At 38.1% G+C, this 19,771-nt stretch overlaps 3 protein-coding genes across 5 annotated transcripts; 1 reads left to right on the top strand and 2 right to left on the bottom strand.

The window, feature by feature from the left end:
* Positions 1-3,537: 3,537 nt before the first annotated feature.
* On the top strand, positions 3,538-6,331 carry LOC119074631. The gene is made up of 2 exons (XM_037180897.1): positions 3,538-4,959; positions 6,191-6,331. Exons 1-2 carry the CDS (start codon positions 3,742-3,744, stop codon positions 6,272-6,274), a joined length of 1,302 nt encoding a protein of 433 aa, XP_037036792.1. The 5' UTR covers positions 3,538-3,741; the 3' UTR covers positions 6,275-6,331.
* A 2,720-nt stretch (positions 6,332-9,051) lies between these two features.
* On the bottom strand, positions 9,052-11,132 carry LOC119074591. Its single transcript, XM_037180831.1, has 2 exons — positions 11,034-11,132; positions 9,052-10,800 (listed from the first exon to the last, which is right to left on the bottom strand). Exons 1-2 carry the CDS (start codon positions 11,110-11,112, stop codon positions 9,170-9,172), a joined length of 1,710 nt encoding a protein of 569 aa, XP_037036726.1. The 5' UTR covers positions 11,113-11,132; the 3' UTR covers positions 9,052-9,169.
* A 4,120-nt stretch (positions 11,133-15,252) lies between these two features.
* Positions 15,253-19,173, bottom strand: LOC119074561 (zinc finger protein Xfin-like). 3 transcript variants are annotated; one of them, XM_037180770.1, is made up of 5 exons: positions 19,110-19,173; positions 18,500-19,048; positions 15,736-18,352; positions 15,580-15,666; positions 15,253-15,514 (listed from the first exon to the last, which is right to left on the bottom strand). In XM_037180770.1, exons 2-5 carry the CDS (start codon positions 18,991-18,993, stop codon positions 15,338-15,340), a joined length of 3,375 nt encoding a protein of 1,124 aa, XP_037036665.1. In that variant the 5' UTR covers positions 18,994-19,048; positions 19,110-19,173; the 3' UTR covers positions 15,253-15,337. The 3 variants fall into 3 exon arrangements, with proteins under 3 accessions (XP_037036665.1, XP_037036666.1, XP_037036664.1); XM_037180771.1 differs by having other exon boundaries at positions 15,736-17,707; positions 18,218-18,352; positions 18,500-19,168; XM_037180769.1 differs by having other exon boundaries at positions 18,500-19,168.
* Positions 19,174-19,771: the final 598 nt, after the last annotated feature.

Here is a 19,771-nt window from a genome sequence, read left to right as displayed (position 1 = left end):
AAGTTACTGAATGATCGTGAGTGGAGCGAGCGAAAAATTTTAGCGATTTATACTTTGAAAATATTCTATTCTCTGACTACAACCCTATATTTATGACGTTCAGCGTCTGTAATTTTTGATAAGATAGTAAGTGATCGCGAGCGAGCGAGAAAATTTGTTAATTTTCTACTTTGTGAAATTTGAGAAGAAAGGGAATGATCGCGAGCGGAGCGAGCGAGAAAATTTTTCGATTTTATAATTTCAAAACATTCTATTTCTGACTTCACAGCCATTTCGATTCGATTCCCTTTTTTTTAATTTCCCGGAAAGTTTGATTTCCCGTCTATTTCGATTTCCCGTTTTTATCGACTTCCCGTTTTTCTCGATTTCCTGTTTTTTCGATTTCCCGTCTATTGTGATTTCCCGGTGAGTTTGATTTCCCGGTGAGTTCGATTTCTCCACAATTTCGATTTCCCGGTGAGTTCAATTTCCAGGTGAGTTCGATTTCCCGGTGAGTTCAATTTCCCGGTGAGTTCGATTTCTCGGTCAGTATGATTTCCCATCAATTTCGATTTCCAGTCAATTTCAATTTCCCGGTGAGTTCGATTTCCCGGTGAGTTCGATTTCTCAGTCAGTATGATTTCTCATCAATTTCGATTTCCCGTCAATTTCAATTTCCCCTGGCTTCACGGTAAAACGTCTTCTTTTGGTGGATTTCCCGGTATCCCGGTTTTCGGCCAAAAAATTTCCCGGTATCCCAGATACCAAGGATACACATTATTTGCACACGCGCTTGGGGTACTTGTCAAAGTATTTGCTTCTCTTTCAACGTGGTACGTTGAGAGCGAGAGGACAGAAGACCAGTTTATTTTAACTTGCCTTGGGGTACTTGTCAAAATATCTACTTCTCTTTCATCATAACACTCTATTCACCATTTGGTGCACTAGTAGTCAGGGTACCTAGGAAACGGAGAGAAAGCTGGAAAACTTATTGGGGTTGCAATCAGTAGAAGTTTCATTTGTAATATCATTCGTACAAAAAATTGGTCCCATGGGTATAAGCGAAACTGGTAAAGACACGTCCACGTTTAAAAATTACGATTTTCGGAAGGTCATCTTTGATAGACGTGCATCTCTGCTATCGATTACAAAACAGAAATTTGTGAAAACAATCTGTACGAGCGTTCACAATGGTTCAAAAATGATAACCTTTTATTTGGCGATTTTCATACAACGTATCTACCGTTGAATCAAAGCAGTTTTCTAGCAACCGCATACGCATTGCTTACAAAATTAGGATGCCTAAAATACGTTATGTTAGAAGTGTATGAGTGGGCACTGTTCAATTTTTGTTCTACTAATTTTGTAAACAATGTGTACGTGGTTGCTAGATAGATGCTTTAGTTGAATACGATACCCTCTTTGAACCGTTGTGTGAGTTCGTACAGACTATTTTTCTTTTTTATAACTCGTATGATATCATCTTATAATTAAATGCTGTCTTGCAATATTCTCTATCTCTCTCTGTAGCTTCAGTTCTAGAGGAAGCACTGTGTATTGGCAAAAAAATGCAATAAATTAACATATGGCCATGGTTCTGGTTACAATAATGGGTTTCATGAAATCCAAATGCAAATCCGTCCAAGGGAAAGAATCAAAACTCAGCAGAGAAACATTAGACCTGATCGCAAGCAGAGCAGAGTTGGTAAAAAACGGAGGACGAGATTCGGTGGAATACCGGAACCTGTCTAAAAGTATCAACAAAGCAAGGAGATCAGATGAAAGAAAATATAATGTTCAATTGGCTCAAAACATAATTGAAGCTAACTGCAATATGAAAGTCCTACGGAAAAAAATGACAAACGCCAAAAAAGAAATCTTCAAATTACGAGACAAAACAGGAACGATCCAAACGGATCGAAATGCGATATTAAACATTGCAACAGAATTTTATGAGAATTTGTTTTCTTCAGCAAGACAGAGCCCAACGGAAGAAACCGAAGATAGACCAATAATAAGAAACGTGGGATCGGAGGATATGCCCGACATAACTGTTGATGAAGTCAAAGCTGCAACAGCCGAGATGAAAAACAAAAAGTCTCCCGGAGAAGATGGTGTTCCAGTGGAAGCCATTAAACTAGGTGGAGACTCATTATTAAAGGCAATCACGGCTTTGTTTAATCAATGTCTCCAATTTGAAGAAGTACCAGAAGCCTGGGAAAATGCGGTAATTACATTGCTGCATAAAAAAGGAGACATAACAAAGCTGGAAAATTACCGACCCATAAGCCTATTGTCAACACTCTACAAGTTGTTTATGAAAATCATTACGAAGAGGAACACTAACAAGTTCGACTTCTACCAACCTGTTGAACAAGCTGCTTTCAGATCTGGTTTCAGCACAAACGACCATTTGCAGGTGATGAGAACGCTTATTGAGAAGTGTCGTGAATACAACATCGACATAGTCTTGCTATTCATAGACTTCGAAAAAGCTTTCGATTCAGTGGAAACATGGTCGATATTGGACGCATTAGACGAATGTAGAGTAGACTCAAGGTACTCCAACACAATTCGATATGTGTACAAAAATGCTACTTCATGTATAAAACTTCATAAGAGCACGGAGAAATTCAGAATTGGCCGAGGTGTAAGGCAGGGTGACACCATTTCACCGAAATTATTCACGGCGATTCTGCAGAGTATTTTTAGGAAGTTAAACTGGAGTAAAATGGGATTAAAGATAAATGGAGAGTACCTGAGCAATCTCCGCTTCGCTGATGACATTGTACCGATAGCAGCGAATCTAGGTCAGGCTCAGCTTATGCTACAACAGTTAAGTGAAGAGGCGAGCAAAGTTGGCCTCAAGATGAACTTATCGAAAACAAAAGTCATGACCAACATCGGGGACGATAGAGAAATCAAAATTGGTGACACTGTCATTGAACGAGTCGACAGCTATGTATATCTAGGACATAAACTGAAGTTAGGTCTGGACAACCAAACTGCAGAAATAAGACGTAGGATTGGTCTTGCATGGGCAGCGTTCGGAAAACTCAGACTAATTTTCAAAAGCAAAATGAATAATAGTCTGAAACGCAAAGTTTTCGACACTTGTGTCCTTCCAGTGCTCACTTATGGAGCGGAAACGTTAACTTTAACAAAAGCATCCGAAGATAAATTGAGAGTGACACAAAGAGCCATGGAACGGAGTATGCTTGGAATAACACTCAGAGACAGAATGACGAATCAATGGATTCGACAACAAACCAGGGTCGTTGATGTCATGGAAAGAATAGCATCTCTGAAATGGAGCTGGGCGGGACATATTGCAAGAAGGACAGACGAACGTTGGACCAAAAAGATCATGAACTGGCGACCATATAAAAGACGAGCTATAGGTAGACCACCAGAGAGATGGACAAACGGAATTAAGAATATTGCAGGTACAAACTGGCAGCAAATGGCAATGGATCGTACAAAATGGAAAGAAGTTGGAGAGGCCTACATCCAGCAGTGGATAGAAACAGGCTGAAAAAGAAGAAGAAGAAGAAGAAGATGGTTCTGGTTCATAATCATCACGCAACCAATGTAACGTATAGTATATCACCTTGATCAACTGTACAAGAAGTTGATGACGCCGTTTTTCATCTGTTTCGTACTTTCGTTAGTCGCGTCGAGCTGTTGTGTCGTTGTAACTTTTGTTTAAGTGACATTATTGGAATAGTTTTTGTTAAAAAAAAAACAAATAAAACTTACATTATGGAGTGTGAATATCAAATCGATTCGGGCAAAAGTGTTGCTGAACAGCAAATTCGTACATCATTTTTGGATCTAAATGATCATTGTTTGTTGCAAGTGTGCAGTTATTTGGAATTATGGGACATGATAAACCTTAGCCGTACATGTAAACGATTAGAGACAGTGTCTGCATGGGCTGCCATACAGTTTAGATATTTCAGTATGGTAGACTATGTTGACTACTATACGAAAGGAGACGATGATTTAGTGAAACGTCGATCAGACATGGTCAGTGTTATGCGATTAATTTCTCCGGTCATTGAAAGATTAGATTTCGATAGTATTGCTGATCGTGGCAAAGTGCTTTGCATATTTAAAAAATTTGATTTTTCAAAATTGAAATCATTGGCCGTATTCAAATCGAATCAGTTACAATGGATCAACAACAGGAATAATATTAAAGAGTTGACAATATCTAAATTGAATCAAAGTGATTTGAATGAGTTCTTGCGCGACATGACCGAATTGAAACGAATAAAATTGGGTTCGGTAAGTGACGGCGAAAATATGGGAGAACTCTTTTCGTTTCTCGAAAAGAATCCAAACATTGAGTGTCTTCAATTGTGTGACGAATTGAAATGTTCGATTGGCGAAGATTTTTTCGAAAAGTTTAAAAACCTCAAGATATTGGAATTAACATTGGGAAACAATTACAGAGATTTGGGGATGGTGCTACAAGTAACAAATCTAACTAAACTGACACTCACACTCGTCAGATTTAATATTGTTGACGATGGTGAATTTGTGCGGGCTGTTGGTGCTGCTAACCACATAAAAATGTTTCTGAAGACACTGGTTCCAAGGAAAACTCTTAAATCCCTTGACCTGAAATGTATGAAGTACGACGATGAGCTCATCGACATTCTGGCATCACTAAATTTAGATTCACTGCGCCTGATCGATCAGCAAATCAGTTTTAACGATTTTACTACGAAACTACAACGCCATTCGTTCGCAACATTGAGACATTTAGACATCATCAAAGCACCAGTTGATCCTGAAACTCTATACCATTTGATCACCCATTCAATGTGCTTGGAACGAATGTACCTGTCGTTGTTGGCGCCATATGATCGTGATACATTTTTGGAAAAATTAGGTCGATTATTGATGAGCATGAAGAACACCAAACGACCCGACCTTGTAATATATTCAATGGTTCCGTTAATGAAGATTGAGGTAAATTGAAATAAACAAAAAATTAAGAAATAATCTTTGGAATACTCAGGGTCACATTTTCTTATTCCCTTGACTGAAAGTCAGAGTCCTACGACAGAAAGTCACGTGAAATGTTCGTAAACCGTAACGACCCGGGTGAAAATGTCTCAAAAATTCGAAATGCATGGTCACTCGCCTCAAAAGACAATAGATTTGAGACCGTGAGAACACGTATTTCAAGCCTTTGAGAATGAAGTTTTTCACCAGGGGAAAGGCAGTGCAACAAATTTCAAGCATGAATGTTCTCACCAATAATTTTCGAAAAAAGTCATTGTAACCAACGCGCTTCAAGCAAAAGTGATCATAGTCGACAGCTGCCAAATAGAGTATTATGTATGAAATGGTTTTTTAACAGTGTGACACACTATCAAGTTTGACACTCATGCTTGAAGTGCGTCGGTGGTATTCTAAATACTGTACTGAAACTTGACAATGTGCTTGACAACTGCTAACTGTTAACAAATTTCATAGAAATAGTACTTTAATTGGCAGCCTCCGCTATATGATCATTTTTGCTTGAAGTGCGTTGGTTACAATGACTTTTATCGAAAATTATTGGTGAGAACATTCAATAATAAAGAAATCGCCCGCAACGATTGGAATTTTGAAAACCGACACATTTTCTGTTCTGTAGTTAGTAGCAGGGCCTGAACGCGGCTACTAAAAGGTGCTCTTGCGAAATGTAGTAGAAGTCGATTGAAGTGAGAAAAAGGCGCAAAAAACACTTTAAATAGGCGCCAATAGATGAAATTACAAAAGGCGCACTTGTGATTTTACATGTTGCCTTCTCTGGCTAGTTCGGGCCTGTTTACTTGTGTTTTGTGAATTTTTCATGTGTTTTTATGTGGAGAAATCAAAAACTCAAGTAAAACAATGAAACGGAAAATGTGTCGGTTTTCAAAATTCCATGCATGTAATTTGTAGTTGACGAAGAATGAAATTTATGTTTTTTGTTTGCCTCTTGTTTAAACCATAAGCTCTAAGGACTTAATTAAAAAATAGAGTGGAAAGGAAATGAAATGGCTAAATCCTTGTAAATGCATGGAAATGTCAAGAGAGTCGCTACTATTATTTAAATGGTACGTGGGATGAATAGAACGATTCAAAAATCTATTGACAAAATTTTCAGTCAAGGGACCTGACCCATCCCATTTAACTGTAAGTTAGAAGCCTAAAAATCATATTTTTTCAGATTTTCTTTAACAGACGCTACTACCAAATTAAGACGAAAGTCGCAGAAGAGCACGTTGTGGGTAGTAGTAACTGGCTTCAATAATGGTCTTCATTTAATCTTAATTTTGTGTTCTGAATAAAAAAAATTAACTTCGAAAAATCCAGTACATGTTGCCACAAATAAGTCAAATCGCTTGATCATTCAGTTTTCTTATAAGAATCATTTAATGTTAGAGCAGAAAGCAACAAAATAGAAAATACATTTTACGTAAAGATCGGAGTCTGCTTCCTCCCTATTGAAGATTCGACTTATTTGAGTGACATGTCTTTTCTTACGTTTTTTTTTTTGCTCTGACAAAGTACTTTTTAACACGTCAAATTGCGAAGAAAATGGTAAAAAATCTATATCATGGGCGCGCGTTAGCATAGCGCCCGTGACGCAAGTCCTATTGCTAGAAAAAATTTCAAAAAAAAATTTTTGTCGTAGACTGCAGAACCATATATACAGCAAATATTGAAGTTCTACAATTCAAAGACAAATGACTCCAAATTAACATTAAAAAAAACCAGGCGTCCGTACGAGTTCAACGAGCTATCACACGTTCTTGCAGCTTAAAATTTGGCCACGCAAAAAATCTTCCAAGAAGCCCCATTTCCATACATTTTGGTCAGTTTCAGTACTTTAAACGAAATGAAAAAATCCTACGTTACTTTGTTAGTCCGTCCGTCCGTCCGTCCGTGTTTCCTATCTTCTAAAGTCTTCTTTAGATTTTGTTGAAATTTTGGGAGTAGATTCTAGTCATCATTCTAAGACATTCCAGAAAAAAAAATTTGGGGGGAACCGGCTTCGTTTCGTAGCTAGGGCTCCTCGAAGTTCCCATATAGGCCCCATATAAGAACACCTTTAAGTGTGTGTGGATGGGTATGGTAGAACAAATTTGTTCGCTTGTGGTATTTGGTAAGCTCTGCTCGCCTCAATTTTTTTTCCTAGATTTAGTATTTTTTAAATTTTTCAAAATTTTTCAAATTTTTCAAATTTTTTAAATTTTTCATATTTTTCAAATTTTTCAAATTTTTCAAATTTTTCAAATTTTTCAAATTTTTCAAATTTTTCAAATTTTTTAAATTTTTTAAATTTTTTAAAATTTTTTAAATTTTTCAAAATTTTTTACATTTTTCAAATTTTTCAAATTTTTCAAATTTTTCAAATTTTTCAAATTTTTCAAATTTTTTAAATTTTTTAAATTTTTTAAAATTTTTGAAATTTTTTAAATTTTTCAAATTTTTCAAATTTTTCAAATTTTTCAAATTTTTCAAATTTTTCAAATTTTTCAAATTTTTTAAATTTTTTAAATTTTTTAAAATTTTTGAAATTTTTTAAATTTTTCAAAAATTTTTACATTTTTCAAATTTTTCAAATTTTTTAATTTTTTCAATTTTTTAAATTTTTTTTAAATTTTTCAAAATATGTCAAAATTTTTTTAAATTTTTCAAAATTTTTCAAAATTTTTCAAATTTTTCAAATTTTTTGAATTTTTTCAATTTTTTTTCAATTTTTTCATTTTTTTCAAATTTTTTTAATTTTTTCAAATTTTTTAAATTTGTTCAATCTACTAATTCTTCCAAAAGAACTGATATCAGTCAAAAACACTCAAAAGAGTAAAAGTGACGCAAGTCCATGTGCATCATGTGCATACTTCCAAAACAACTGATATCGCTGGAGGTGACGCATTCTGCGTTTGTACGCAAAAACTGTAACAGCAAAAATTTGACCAAAGAAATTCTAGAAACAAAATTTTACCAAAAAAATTTTGCGGCAAAGGAAAGTACTTTTAAGAAATTTTTTAAAATAGGCAAGAATATGTCCTAATACGTCCGAACCATCTGCCACTTTGTGACCCAAAATTTTTTTGGTAAAATTTTGTTTCTAGAATTTCTTTGGTCAAATTTTTGCTGTTACAGTTTTTGCGTACAAGCGCAGAATGCGTCACCTCCGGCGATATCAGTTGTTTTGGAAGTATGCACATGAACTTGCGTCACTTTTACTCTTTTGAGTGTTTTTGACTGATATGGTCATTGGTGATAGATGGTGATTCCACAAAAAATTCTTCTAGAAGTGGAAGACCAATCGGCCAATTTCGATATTTTTTTTTTATTTGTACGTACTAGGTGTTATATTAGGTCTGCTATGTCGTTTGTAACACGAGAAATCCGAAGCAGACGGTAAGGGCAAAGAATTTTTCAAATGTTACAGATGAGGTTACTTTCACAAATTTAGAAACGAGCCTGCTAAATCCGGTTCAAAATGCAAAAAAAATCCACTCGGATAGTGACACTTAGGTCCAATTATATTCGTTCGTTCGGCGCAACAAAAAAATCGTTTCCCATTCACAGACGGTTCTGTATTAAAAATAAATTTGCATTAAACATCAATGAACGTTAATAATGCAAATGATTAGACGCACAACCAATACAAATATCGTCGCAATTACGTCAGGAAGGAGCATTAATTTGCAGTAAATATTTCTAACTTCCCATTTGTGAATATGCAAAGTTTCATTAAAAGCAATTGAATTGATATTGTTGGGGAAAATTGCCTGTGTCATCACTATTTACACAGGTGGAAATCAACCATCGACGAATCTAATAATGAAATAAATTAAATGCGTTCGGGTTTAAAGATAGGATTATCACAGAGCCGCACTGTGAAATGTAGGAGAAGGTGCTTAAAGTGAAAAAAGACGCCAAACAGCTCTATGGAAAGGCGACAATACAGCAAATTCAATAAAATTACTAAAGGCGCACTTTGTCCAATCGTGCAATTATAGTAACTGTCTGACCTTTTCGTTGGCTCAAAAATTCCATCCGAAACATTTATTGAACCGAATTACATTTTCTGTTACTTGAAAACTTCTACGAACTATAGATAAGTAGACTGGAAATGCAAACAAAATCACGTAAAATGTGTCCTTACACGAAACACGAAACATTTCAAAACTTATTGAATTTCTTGAGGCACAGTTTTCACCAATGCATCGATGAACGAATTCGTAAATACTCCATTCGGATCATATTCGTCTAACGTTTCCACAGCCCAGTTCCATCCATCCGCATTTGTTGTACTGGGGAATGTAGATGGAACGAACTGTCTATAAAAGTCTATATCTGTCCAGGCACCTTCATCCGTGTATGCCCATCCTTTCGACCACTCTGGCCGGATACTTGCATAGTCTCCGTTATACTCATTCAACATGAACAGCTCCAATAAACGCATGGCTTCATTCAAATAGGGAGTATTGGGTATGCTCAGAACATCGAACCAAATAACGGTGTCGTATTCGGGATGATCGTTTATCGGATGAATTGCAGAAAATGACGGCACTTCACTGTTAGCTACAACGTTTGCATTGTCCAAGGATGTAACTCGAATTTCCACAGGTCCATTAAATGGATATTCACCGGCACTTTGGCATGCTGCAACCAAATCATCATAATATGTATTAAATGTACTGACTACTCGTTGAACATTTGAACGTTCTGTAATAACCGCATAACCATTGGCAGTGACTCTTAACGTTGTTGGCTTAACATACAGCAAGAGATTTTTCGACGGGCCCCATATATCTCCGGTGAGTGTGGCTAATAAACCAGTCGTTGTCGTAGTCAACATAGTTGTACCTAACAATGGGGTCAATGCCCACGCACCCTTCGTCATATTTCCTATAATGTCAGTTACGGATTTCGGCAAATTGTCAGAGAAAATATAATTGAACGGCTGTGTGACTTCTCGAGAAAGGAGAGGCTTAGTTGGTTCAATTGACCATATCTTCAACCATGGAGTGCTTGTAAACGGATAAGTTATGATTTCAACACGTCCCGTTTCGTCAAGCAAGGTTGATAAGGCATTTGGTCCTGGAATCAGCGAAAATAATTCATCTTTTGTCACTAATGTAGTGCTCTTACACCGAAGATTGTAGTTTAATCCGACCAATAAGGTCACTTCTGTGATGAAAGTGCGTCCAAAATTAACAAGGAAAGCTTTCGCTTCAACATCGGATCTTTGGAATGTTTTCAGTATAAATTGGTTCTCAGTTTCGTCCCAGGCGACAGCCGTGAAAGAAATCACTAAATTACTGAGTGTCCCGAGTGCCTGACTGGGTGGAACTTTTTCTCCTTTATATGGCACTCCCGTGCCATGTCCACCAATAGCCAAAGCTCCACCGATAGTTATATCGCCCGGAGCTGGATATGCGTATAATCCATAGCCGTATTTTTCCAAGAATGTCAGTAGTTGAAGCATACTAGCACCAGTCTGTGCTCTTACCGCGTATTGAGAAGCTGAAATTTGCGTTGGTACCTGAATGTTATTCAGGTATGATGTTGTGTCGACCAGAACAATATTTCCATTGTCACCATTGGTCACCGTTAGTGGCGACCAGTTGTGACTGAATCCTGATGCACGCAGTTTGAAATCATTCTGTGCGGCCCAATTAGCCATTGTGAGAACATCGTTTTCGTCTGCTGGCGTCGCAATCCACAAGTCTGACACTTGTATGTCACCCGCCCAGTTCAGAAAATCACCTTGAGCTATTGGAATTGTTGGTGGAAAGTTGACGGGTGGATCGCTATCTACGTATTATGAAGATGTTATTTCAATTCGACTCAGTGGCGCCGAGTATACGGGGGCGAGGGGGGCGATTCCCCCCCATGACAATGTAAAAATTCTTTAAATTCCTAGGGTTTTCAACCATTTTTTATCATTTTGTGCTCTTTGCCCCACATGAGCCCCCCATGAACGAATTTAAAATCGGCGCCTCTGATTCGACTATGTAGAATAGGTAACCATTCCCAGTCATAATTACCATCACCGTAAATTCGAATTACTTGGAGCCATAAAAACCAAGTAAAAATGTAGAACGTCGCCATCGAAACTGTTACCATGCTGGCTGCTTGCAAACTGAAATAATAACTTATTGACTGTGCGTTCGTCAGACAGATTAAATATTTTTTTATAAACTGCAAATTTTCTTATTTGCAAAATTTGTTTACTTCTCACAAATGTTTTAGGCTTTTCGATTTTTTGCGGAAAATTTAAATTTATTTGGAATGTTTATCAGTTGAGAGTTACGGGAAACCTCGGTAAGAAATTTTGATGTTGTCTGAAATCATGAGGAATTCTTTTGCAAAACAGCCCCTATAATCGAACGCATTTTCCAGTGTTCTTTTTAATATGTGCCTAGATAGGCATTGGTCCCTAGAAGCCAAAACCACTTTCAAATAAATTCGTCTAAGCTTGTGTGGTTAGTGTCCAAAAACCGAAAACATGCACTTTTCTTATGGAAATTTCTCGTAGGCCAAGAAACGTATACAAGGTGGGGTGTCATTAGAAAGGTAATTGCATGTCATGAATTTTCAGATAAATCATGGCTCTACGATAGTGAAGGGCCGTGACGCAAGTCCGTTCACACTGAAAAATTTGACAAAAAATTTTTTCCGCAGGACTGAGGTCATGGCCCTACGTTAGTGAAGGGCCGTGACGCAAGTCCGTTCACACTGAAAAATTTGACAAAAAAAATTTTCCGCAGGACTGAGGAACATACATACACGAACTTTTTGACTTTTCCCCCTTTGCTCCTACTACCCCCAAAGTATTTTATTCGTAATCTGGGCGTCCATACGAGCTATCACACGCCTCAACATAACCTCAACTCGCGCCAACACAGCATTATGATCAACTGATGGGCTTTGTATCAAGGATGTTGACAACCAATTTTGTTTCGTTCCCATGGATTGGTCCTTGAAGATTGCTTATCGAATGTCAACAAACCGGCGACTGTACATTTCATCCGAAATCTCCCAGTCAATGATCACAAAGTCAAACATTAATTTATCGCAACCCCAAATTTTGGTCGAACGCAACGATATGAAAGTTTCGCATGGTTTAGATTTTCAATTCATGATGACCGAACATTTCATTGAAATCTCCCGGTCAATGGAAATCAAGCCTACCAACATATCAAAGGAACAGATCTACACCGGCTAGGCGGCTGGTCATATTCACCGTACACATCTCTTCAAGTAATTATTTTGTCATCGTTTCACATGGTCTCGTATCCCATTCGAATATGGCTGAACATTTCTTCGGAGATCTCCCAGTCAGGAAATCTGTGACCATCAGTGGAACTTGTCATTTGAAATCATGCTGGCCGGATGGATAAGAATTTTGAATTGTTTTTACATTGTCGATACAACATTTTGTTGTATTGTGCTTTTGTTTGTATTTTGTGGTTTACAAGCCATTGGAATAAATAAATAAATCACACGCCTCATAAGGTTAAAATTTGGCCGAGATATTAAATTTCAAAACTTGGAAATTTGCAGAAATTTGTATGAAGAAATTCATTTTCATACATTTTGAAATTGATGAATTTTACCAACCTTTGTCACTCTGTCACTTTGTCACTCTGTTAACCGAAACTTTTGAATTTACCGGCGGATTTGGCTGAAATTTTCAGGGTATGTTAAGGACGTAATTCTAAGAAACTAATTTGAAGGAATTTTTATAAAAGCTTATAATTTCGGAGTTATGAGCGTTAGGGGGGTCCAGAATCGTATGGGAAAATAAAAGTTTCGAGAAAGTTGGCGGACCCCGGGGAAAACGAACCTATATGACCCACTGATAAAAAATGTATATGGGGCCGATGTGATCCGAGTTGATTTATGGGTCGCTCAAGGACGAAATATGTGAAAAACCACGAAAATGAGGGTTAAAGAAAAATTGAACGTAACTAACAGATGCTGAGGTCACTTCTTAAGGTGAGTTGGATTATTTCACTTCAGAATAATCCAAAGAGACCGATTTAATGATTTGTAAGTGCATTCGCATCTCCCAAGTCAGTCAAAGTTTCCCGATCTGTTCACCCAGTCTTTGGGTTCTTCCAAAACATTTATGGGATGTGCATCGGATATATTCATATCTAACGAGAGCTTATGGCATAAGCTTTCATCGCAAAAAGAAATTTTTTTGAAAACAATTTTTTGAAGCTATATAGAAATCGATTTTGGTACAAAAATGTCACGGTCGTGAACTCAGACGATTTTCAAATGACTGTTACGTCAAGACACCAACTTGAAACTTATTGTGTGTGGGCTCGTTAGAAAGCCACTGTCATTACCTTTGCAACGACACCTAACACTTAATTTAAAGAGTGACTTCGCCTGACTTTGTATTACTTGGAAATTATCTGTCGATTTTTGTATATATCAATATTGTTAGTTGTGCCCAGACGATATAAAAATTCCAAAAAATGAAACCAACGCATTTTTGTTGCTCTTGCATATAATCTAAGTTGTCTGGACCAAGAAAGTTTAATATTGTCGCTAAAAAATTTTTTCCATAGAAAGTAATGGAAAAAATGTATGGAAAATCACAGCGTTTTTTCACATATTTCGTCCTTGAGCTACCCATAAACCAACTCGGATCGCATCGGCCCCTTATACAGTTTTTATCAGGAGGCCATAAAGGTTTGTTTTCCTCGGGGTCCGCCAACTTCCTCGACACTTTAATTTTTTGGACCCACCTAATGAGTGTGTTAAGTTATTGAGCTATGGAACCTATAACTCGGAAAATATGGCAGATAGAAAGTTCGTTTAAAAGACAAATTTATAGAGTTTCAGATTTCATTCGACACGTGTTTCATGGTTTTCCTAAAAAGTCGTCTATTCGGGAGCTATGAGCGTTTTAAGTGCGAGCTATGTCAGCCATAACTCGGAAAATACTGCGGATAGAAAGTTCGTGTAAAAGACAAAGTTATAGAGTTTTAGATTCTAGTCGATACGTGTTTCATGGTTTTCCTAAAAAGTCTTCTATTTGGAAGCTATGAGCGTTTTAAGTGCGAGCTATGTCAGCCATAACTCGGAAAATACTGCGGATAGAAAGTTCGTGTAAAAGACAAAGTTATAGAGTTTTAGATTCTAGTCGATGCGTGTTTCATGGTTTCCCTAAAACCTGATGAGCAAAGTACGCGAAAGTTTTATCAACAAAAATCTTACCAGAAAAATTTTAGGAAGAAAATTATAATAAAAAAGTTTGCGTCACAAGTGGCACATGTTGAGGAAGGAAAATTTTTATAATTGTGAAATATATTCCTTTAATGAATGGAATTCAAACGGAAGAAAGCCGAATCATCTGCCACTTTTTGACGCAAACTTTTTTATTATAATTTTCTTCCTAAAATCTTTCTGGTAAGATTTTTGTTGATAAAACTTTCGCGATCTTTCCTCATCAGCTGCCATTTGTGACGCATATCTTTTTGCGTGTCGAATCTGTAAGCGTCACCTACACCGATATCAGTTCTTTTGTAAGTGGATAACAGGACTTGCGTCACACCTCCACTGCAAGTGGTTTTGGGCCATATCAAAATATCGATATTTTGATAATTATCGAATTTCGATATTTTGATAATTATCGATAACGATATGATTAATAGATTATCGATAGTTTCTTTCGATTGATATTATCGATAAATTTGAACGTGAACGTGAACTATTCTTCTAACATCACCCTCATAGATACAAATATAGAAACAGTGGTACCGTTCGAAAGATAATTGAACTGTATGGTACGACCTGCATGTTGAAACTGTTGTGCAGGAGAGACGCTCTACCCGTTAAAATATGGTTTTTCAAAAATATTTCAAAAAGTTGCCGTCCACTTTCCGACCACTTGCCCTGATTTATGATCAGTGGACATCGACTAACATTTATCTACAATAAAATTTGTGTTACATTACCCTTTTAATTAGCCATCGTTCAAGCACACCGCGGTATGTCACAAACCCGCGATCAGGCTAACGATCAGGTTTTGAAATTTATTTGCTTGCGCTCAATATGCTCTTCTTTTTGAAATGTCCAACGAAACAAACTCGCGACTCGTCTTTATACGAAAATCGGCGCTGGTTTTTATAATGAAATGTAATATGTGATAAACAGTACAGGACGCAATTATACCTGCTCAATTTCAAGACTTTCTTTCTAGTCTGTCTGATTCACTTCCAAAGAAAGACAAACACCTTCGCAAGATACTTTCGTTCAATTTGTTTTATTTCAATGTACCAACGCTCCAACACAAATTGTTAGCGTTGCGATAAGAAGATCGAGCCGAATCTTACTGCACTAAAAACTTATGAGCCGATGCTCTGTGAGCCCGCAAGTACTTATGCTCATAAAATTTAATCTTGCACAGTTCGCACTCGAATTTCTTTTCCACACCGCCGTGGATTCGCTTGTGTCGACGCAGATCCGTCGAGTCGTTGTAGCACTTGTCACACTGGTCGCATTTGTACTGAAGCGAGAAGAAAAGATCAAATTAATATCACGATTTTTCGGAAATAAGAAGTTCACTTGTACCGGCTTGAGTCCGCTATGGATCCAAGCGTGTGTTTTCATGCGACTGTAGTATCCAAACCGTTTCAGACAAATCGGGCATTGGTACGGCTGAAAATAAAATTTTAAAATCGAATTTGATCGAGCATTTACGTTTTGTTGGTCAGGGTCAGAGCCTACCTTTTCGCCTGAATGTTTGACCATGTGACTCTTCAAATTATGCGGATGACCGAACGCCTTACCACACAGTTCGCATATATGCTTCCGAATGTTGAGGTGAATTTGTTTGATGTGCTGCGTCAAATTTCCCTTGCTAGCGAATGTTAACGAGCACTGCGGACACGGTACACGTTCCTTATTCAAGTGTTGCTTGAAATGAGCGGGCAGTGAACTTTTGTGAGGGAATATTTTCTGGCAATAGTCACATTCGTATCGACCGGCCACTTCTTCGCGAATCTTCTTACGCAGACCATGTTTATACATATGATGGCTGTGGTTCCGTGTACCGACGACTAGCGTCAAGCATATCGTACACGAATAGACTACGCGATCCAAATGTTTCCGCTTGTGTAGATGAAGATTGTACTTGGACGAAAGTTTTGCCTTGCACAGGAAACAGGTGTTCTCGTCTTCCAGTCGATGGTATTCGTCATCAGTGTAGGATTTAGTGTTGCAACACTTGAAACAGGAAACTAATTGCTGGTCTTCCATGTGGCTTCGTTCGTGTGATACGTAGCGCTTCTTGTCGTTGATGTAGGTAAAGCATATCAAACACGGTCCGCCCTTAAACTTTTCGAACATTCGATCGATATCCTTCTCATCACGGTACAAATTTGTCGCCTCTTCGCCGCAAAGAGTACACTTCCGGACAATTTGATTCGTCACAACAGCCAGTTCGGGTTTTTGATGTTTTCGCAAATGATTTTTATGCCGTTCGTCGGAAATGCTTTTCTTGTTGCAAACTTTACAGGTGAACACGCACAGACTGAGATGTGATCGCTTGTGCCGTCGTAGAGTTCGCAGGTCAGCCATTTTCGCCGAGCACATGTAGCACTGAAGGTCCTGTTCCAAGCGGAAAAAGTCCGTGTCCGTGTAGTAAACGTTGGACGACCAGGCGCATGATCGGCAAGCGATTAAATGTCCATCAAGATTTTCTTGAAAGTGAGTCGATTCGTGTTCACGCAATTTTTCCGGCAGACTAAACAACTGGAAGCAAATTAGACAAATTGTTTCGCCGAATCTGGAGATCTGTTCATGCACCGCTTCATCCGTGTTGACTAGGTCAGGAATCACGTTCTTACACAGACAACACTGTGTCATTCCCGTCGTCACATAGTATTGTATCACATCGTTACTGTTGGCTACGTCATTGATTTCTTCGCAATCGTCGTTCGCGAAATCGTTAAAATCATCGGAATTGGACGTCCACATGTCATCAATGTTAACTGTTGTCTCTGTCTTTACAAGGTCGGTTGAAGTCAAAATTTTTAATTTGTCATCATTTTCGCCGGTGGTTGTCGGTGACGACATCAATTTTTCATCCTTTAGAGTGTCCACATACTTAGCCTCTGCATCCAATGAATCTAAAGCCGTGTCACATTGACTCGATTTATCGCAATAATGACTGTTCATGTGTAATCTCAGCTGCTGACGATCGCCAAATGTATCATCACACAACAAGCAACCAAATTGAACTGTTGTCGGTGCCGGACGGATAGCTAAACTTTTAGTTTCTAATACCGGGTCTGCTGTACGATTGAGTTTGACCACACACCTTCGACGATGAATGTCATTCCAATGATTCGAATTGGATTCTACAACAATTCTGCAAATGGTGCAACGGATGGTCCTTTGTTTCCCCTGGCACACAGTCGAATGTAAGGCAAATATCCGTCGCGTGTGAAAGGATTTTTCACATGTCGCACAATCCAATTTCAATTCCTTCTTAATTTTCCCACAGTCGACCAGTCGGTGTTTGTTTAGTGCGGCCTTTGTGATGAATCGCTTCGGGCAATTCTGGCACCGATTTTCCACGTAACAATCACTTTCGTTGATGTGCGTTTTAAACGATCGCCGCGAAAACGTTCCCTTGCATCGGCCACATTGGAAAATGTAGTTTTTCGTCTCTTTCTCCGCCTTTTCACTGTTCAATTCCATCGAATTGCTGCACTTCGAACTCTGACGAAAGTGATTTTGAAAGCGAAAGAAACCGATTCGAATCTTTCGGCAACTTTCACACTGATAGACAACACGATCGCGATGATTGCGTACGTGTCGCGACCAACATGTCACCTTAATTGACTTATCGCAAATGGAACAGAAGGTTTTTCCCTTTGTCGTCGAACCGGTTGAAGTTCTTTCATTGGAAATGTGTGCGAATTTATTCGATTTACTCAGGCATCGACTGCACGCGAACCGATTTTCATATTTACTGGCAAAATGGTCTTTGCGTTGATGATCGTACAGATCCCCCATAGACATAAACACCCGGTGGCACATTAGGCAATTCATCGTCTCGAAACTCGTCCGGTAGTAGTCACTGTCATGATTTTCACTCTGCAGTTGCTGTTGAATGGAACGTATTTCTGGCATTTCCACACAGCAGACGCCACAGTACGTGGAATCACCATCGTGCAGGTTAATCGGTCTTACGATGGTCGATGACTGGCAATGGGATAGATGTTTTTGAAACTCGGATATGTTCAAAATGACTGTGGAGCAGACGCTACACTTATATGAAAGGTCCACGGCCAATGGTTCCATTTCTTCGTGAGCGGTAGTTTTGTGGATGTTCCACCTGAAAAAATTTAATTTTCAAAATCCGAACGAGTAGTGGAGTAATGAGGACGTCATTATTATGGAGACTAGGGAGTAAAGGAAGCAGCTTTCAACCAGACATAACACAAATATTTTGTTCCAATGTTGTAACAGGAAAGTCACTCACCTCTCCCATCCAATAATTTTGATGCCATTGCAATAATCACAGGTGTATACCGTACGGTCATAATGATTGCGTAAATGTTGGACATACTTGCTCCGAACATCGAAAAAGCGATCACACTTCTCGCAATGAAATTCTGATCGGACATCGTTTTTCGTGTAAATTTCCCCGATTTCCAGTATATCACAGCCTGTGTCGAGTGTTTTCGATAAGCTCGTGCACTCGATGCATGCAACTTTTAAGTCGTTCCCGTTGAAATGTTGGCTTTGGTGTTCCTTTAACGCGTTTAGGTTGCGGTAGACTTTATAGCAGATATTGCAATTGTATCCGTGCTTGGTCTTGAATCGATCAAAATCGTCATCGGTCAGCCGGATGTCATTTAGTTTCCGATCGCAAATCTCACAGAAATACCGATTATCGGTCAATGTTTTCTGGTCGAAGTGGTCGGTGTTTACAAATTGAAATTCGGTCATCTTGGGACTTTGAAATGGTTGCATTAGTTTTGGAGATATGCAAAGATGAAATGGGTCACATTTTTGGGATAACCTCGAGCTACACGCAAAATGATCACAACATTAGAACAGTTAGGAACCCATCGGCACGATTTATTTACCAAAAATCTGTTTCTTTACCAAATATTGAAAACCACGAAAACAATAAAACGATTAGCAGTAGAACTGTCAAATCCCATTCACTGTCAAAATAAACATTCAAAAATTGTTCTGTTCAATTAGGCGCAATTTCGTTTAAAAGTGATATTGAATGAATCGTCTGGCACGTAGTCAATCAGAGTAGAGAGAGCATTGATAGACTCTTTTGCAACATACATAGGTAAGAGACTGGTTCCAGTAACAACGATCATACCTAATTCTATTCCTAACTAACTCTATATGACCTAAATTTCCCCTATATCGAGAACGAGCCTTAGTGTCACACCACAAGAATTATGAATAGTGTCAGTGATAATTTGCTTTAAATTCAAGGGGGAAACAACACGAGCTAATGGTAGGACAGGCTTCATTCGCAGTTGGAACGAAAGCAGGGAAATATGAGCAAAAGAGCGAATGAATGTAGTATGAAGGGAGAACATGAACGAATGTCATGCGAATGATGGGACAGGATTTTCCGTTGTTGTTTCCCCCTAATAGTTATTTGTGTATCTGTTTTGGACGATTGTTTTTAGGCAATGTTGCTTGTTGTAGCCCGAACGAAGTGAGGGCTACATGCGAAAGTGCCTAAAATCAAACGTCCAAAACAGATACTCAAAAAAATTTT

This window comes from Bradysia coprophila, unplaced genomic scaffold, assembly GCF_014529535.1.
Source record: "Bradysia coprophila strain Holo2 unplaced genomic scaffold, BU_Bcop_v1 contig_151, whole genome shotgun sequence".
NCBI classification, from domain to species: Eukaryota; Metazoa; Arthropoda; class Insecta; order Diptera; family Sciaridae; genus Bradysia; species Bradysia coprophila.
The sequence above is the reverse complement of the archived record's forward strand: the minus strand, read 5'-3'. Positions and strand labels throughout refer to the sequence as shown.

Excerpts from the sequence above, each read along its gene's own strand:
- LOC119074591 (XM_037180831.1), bottom strand. The coding sequence starts at position 11,112 with ATGGTAACAGTTTCGATGGCGACGTTCTACATTTTTACTTGGTTTTTA. Across the intron at positions 10,801-11,033 it reads AATTCGAATTTACGGTGATG|ATAGCGATCCACCCGTCAAC; the intron begins GTAATTATGACT and ends CATAATACGTAG.
- LOC119074631 (XM_037180897.1), top strand. The coding sequence starts at position 3,742 with ATGGAGTGTGAATATCAAATCGATTCGGGCAAAAGTGTTGCTGAACAG. Across the intron at positions 4,960-6,190 it reads TTCCGTTAATGAAGATTGAG|ATTTTCTTTAACAGACGCTA; the intron begins GTAAATTGAAAT and ends ATATTTTTTCAG.
- LOC119074561 (XM_037180770.1), bottom strand. The coding sequence starts at position 18,993 with ATGCAACCATTTCAAAGTCCCAAGATGACCGAATTTCAATTTGTAAAC. Across the intron at positions 15,667-15,735 it reads TCAAACATTCAGGCGAAAAG|CCGTACCAATGCCCGATTTG; the intron begins GTAGGCTCTGAC and ends TTTTATTTTCAG. Across the intron at positions 15,515-15,579 it reads TCCATAGCGGACTCAAGCCG|TACAAATGCGACCAGTGTGA; the intron begins GTACAAGTGAAC and ends TTCTCGCTTCAG.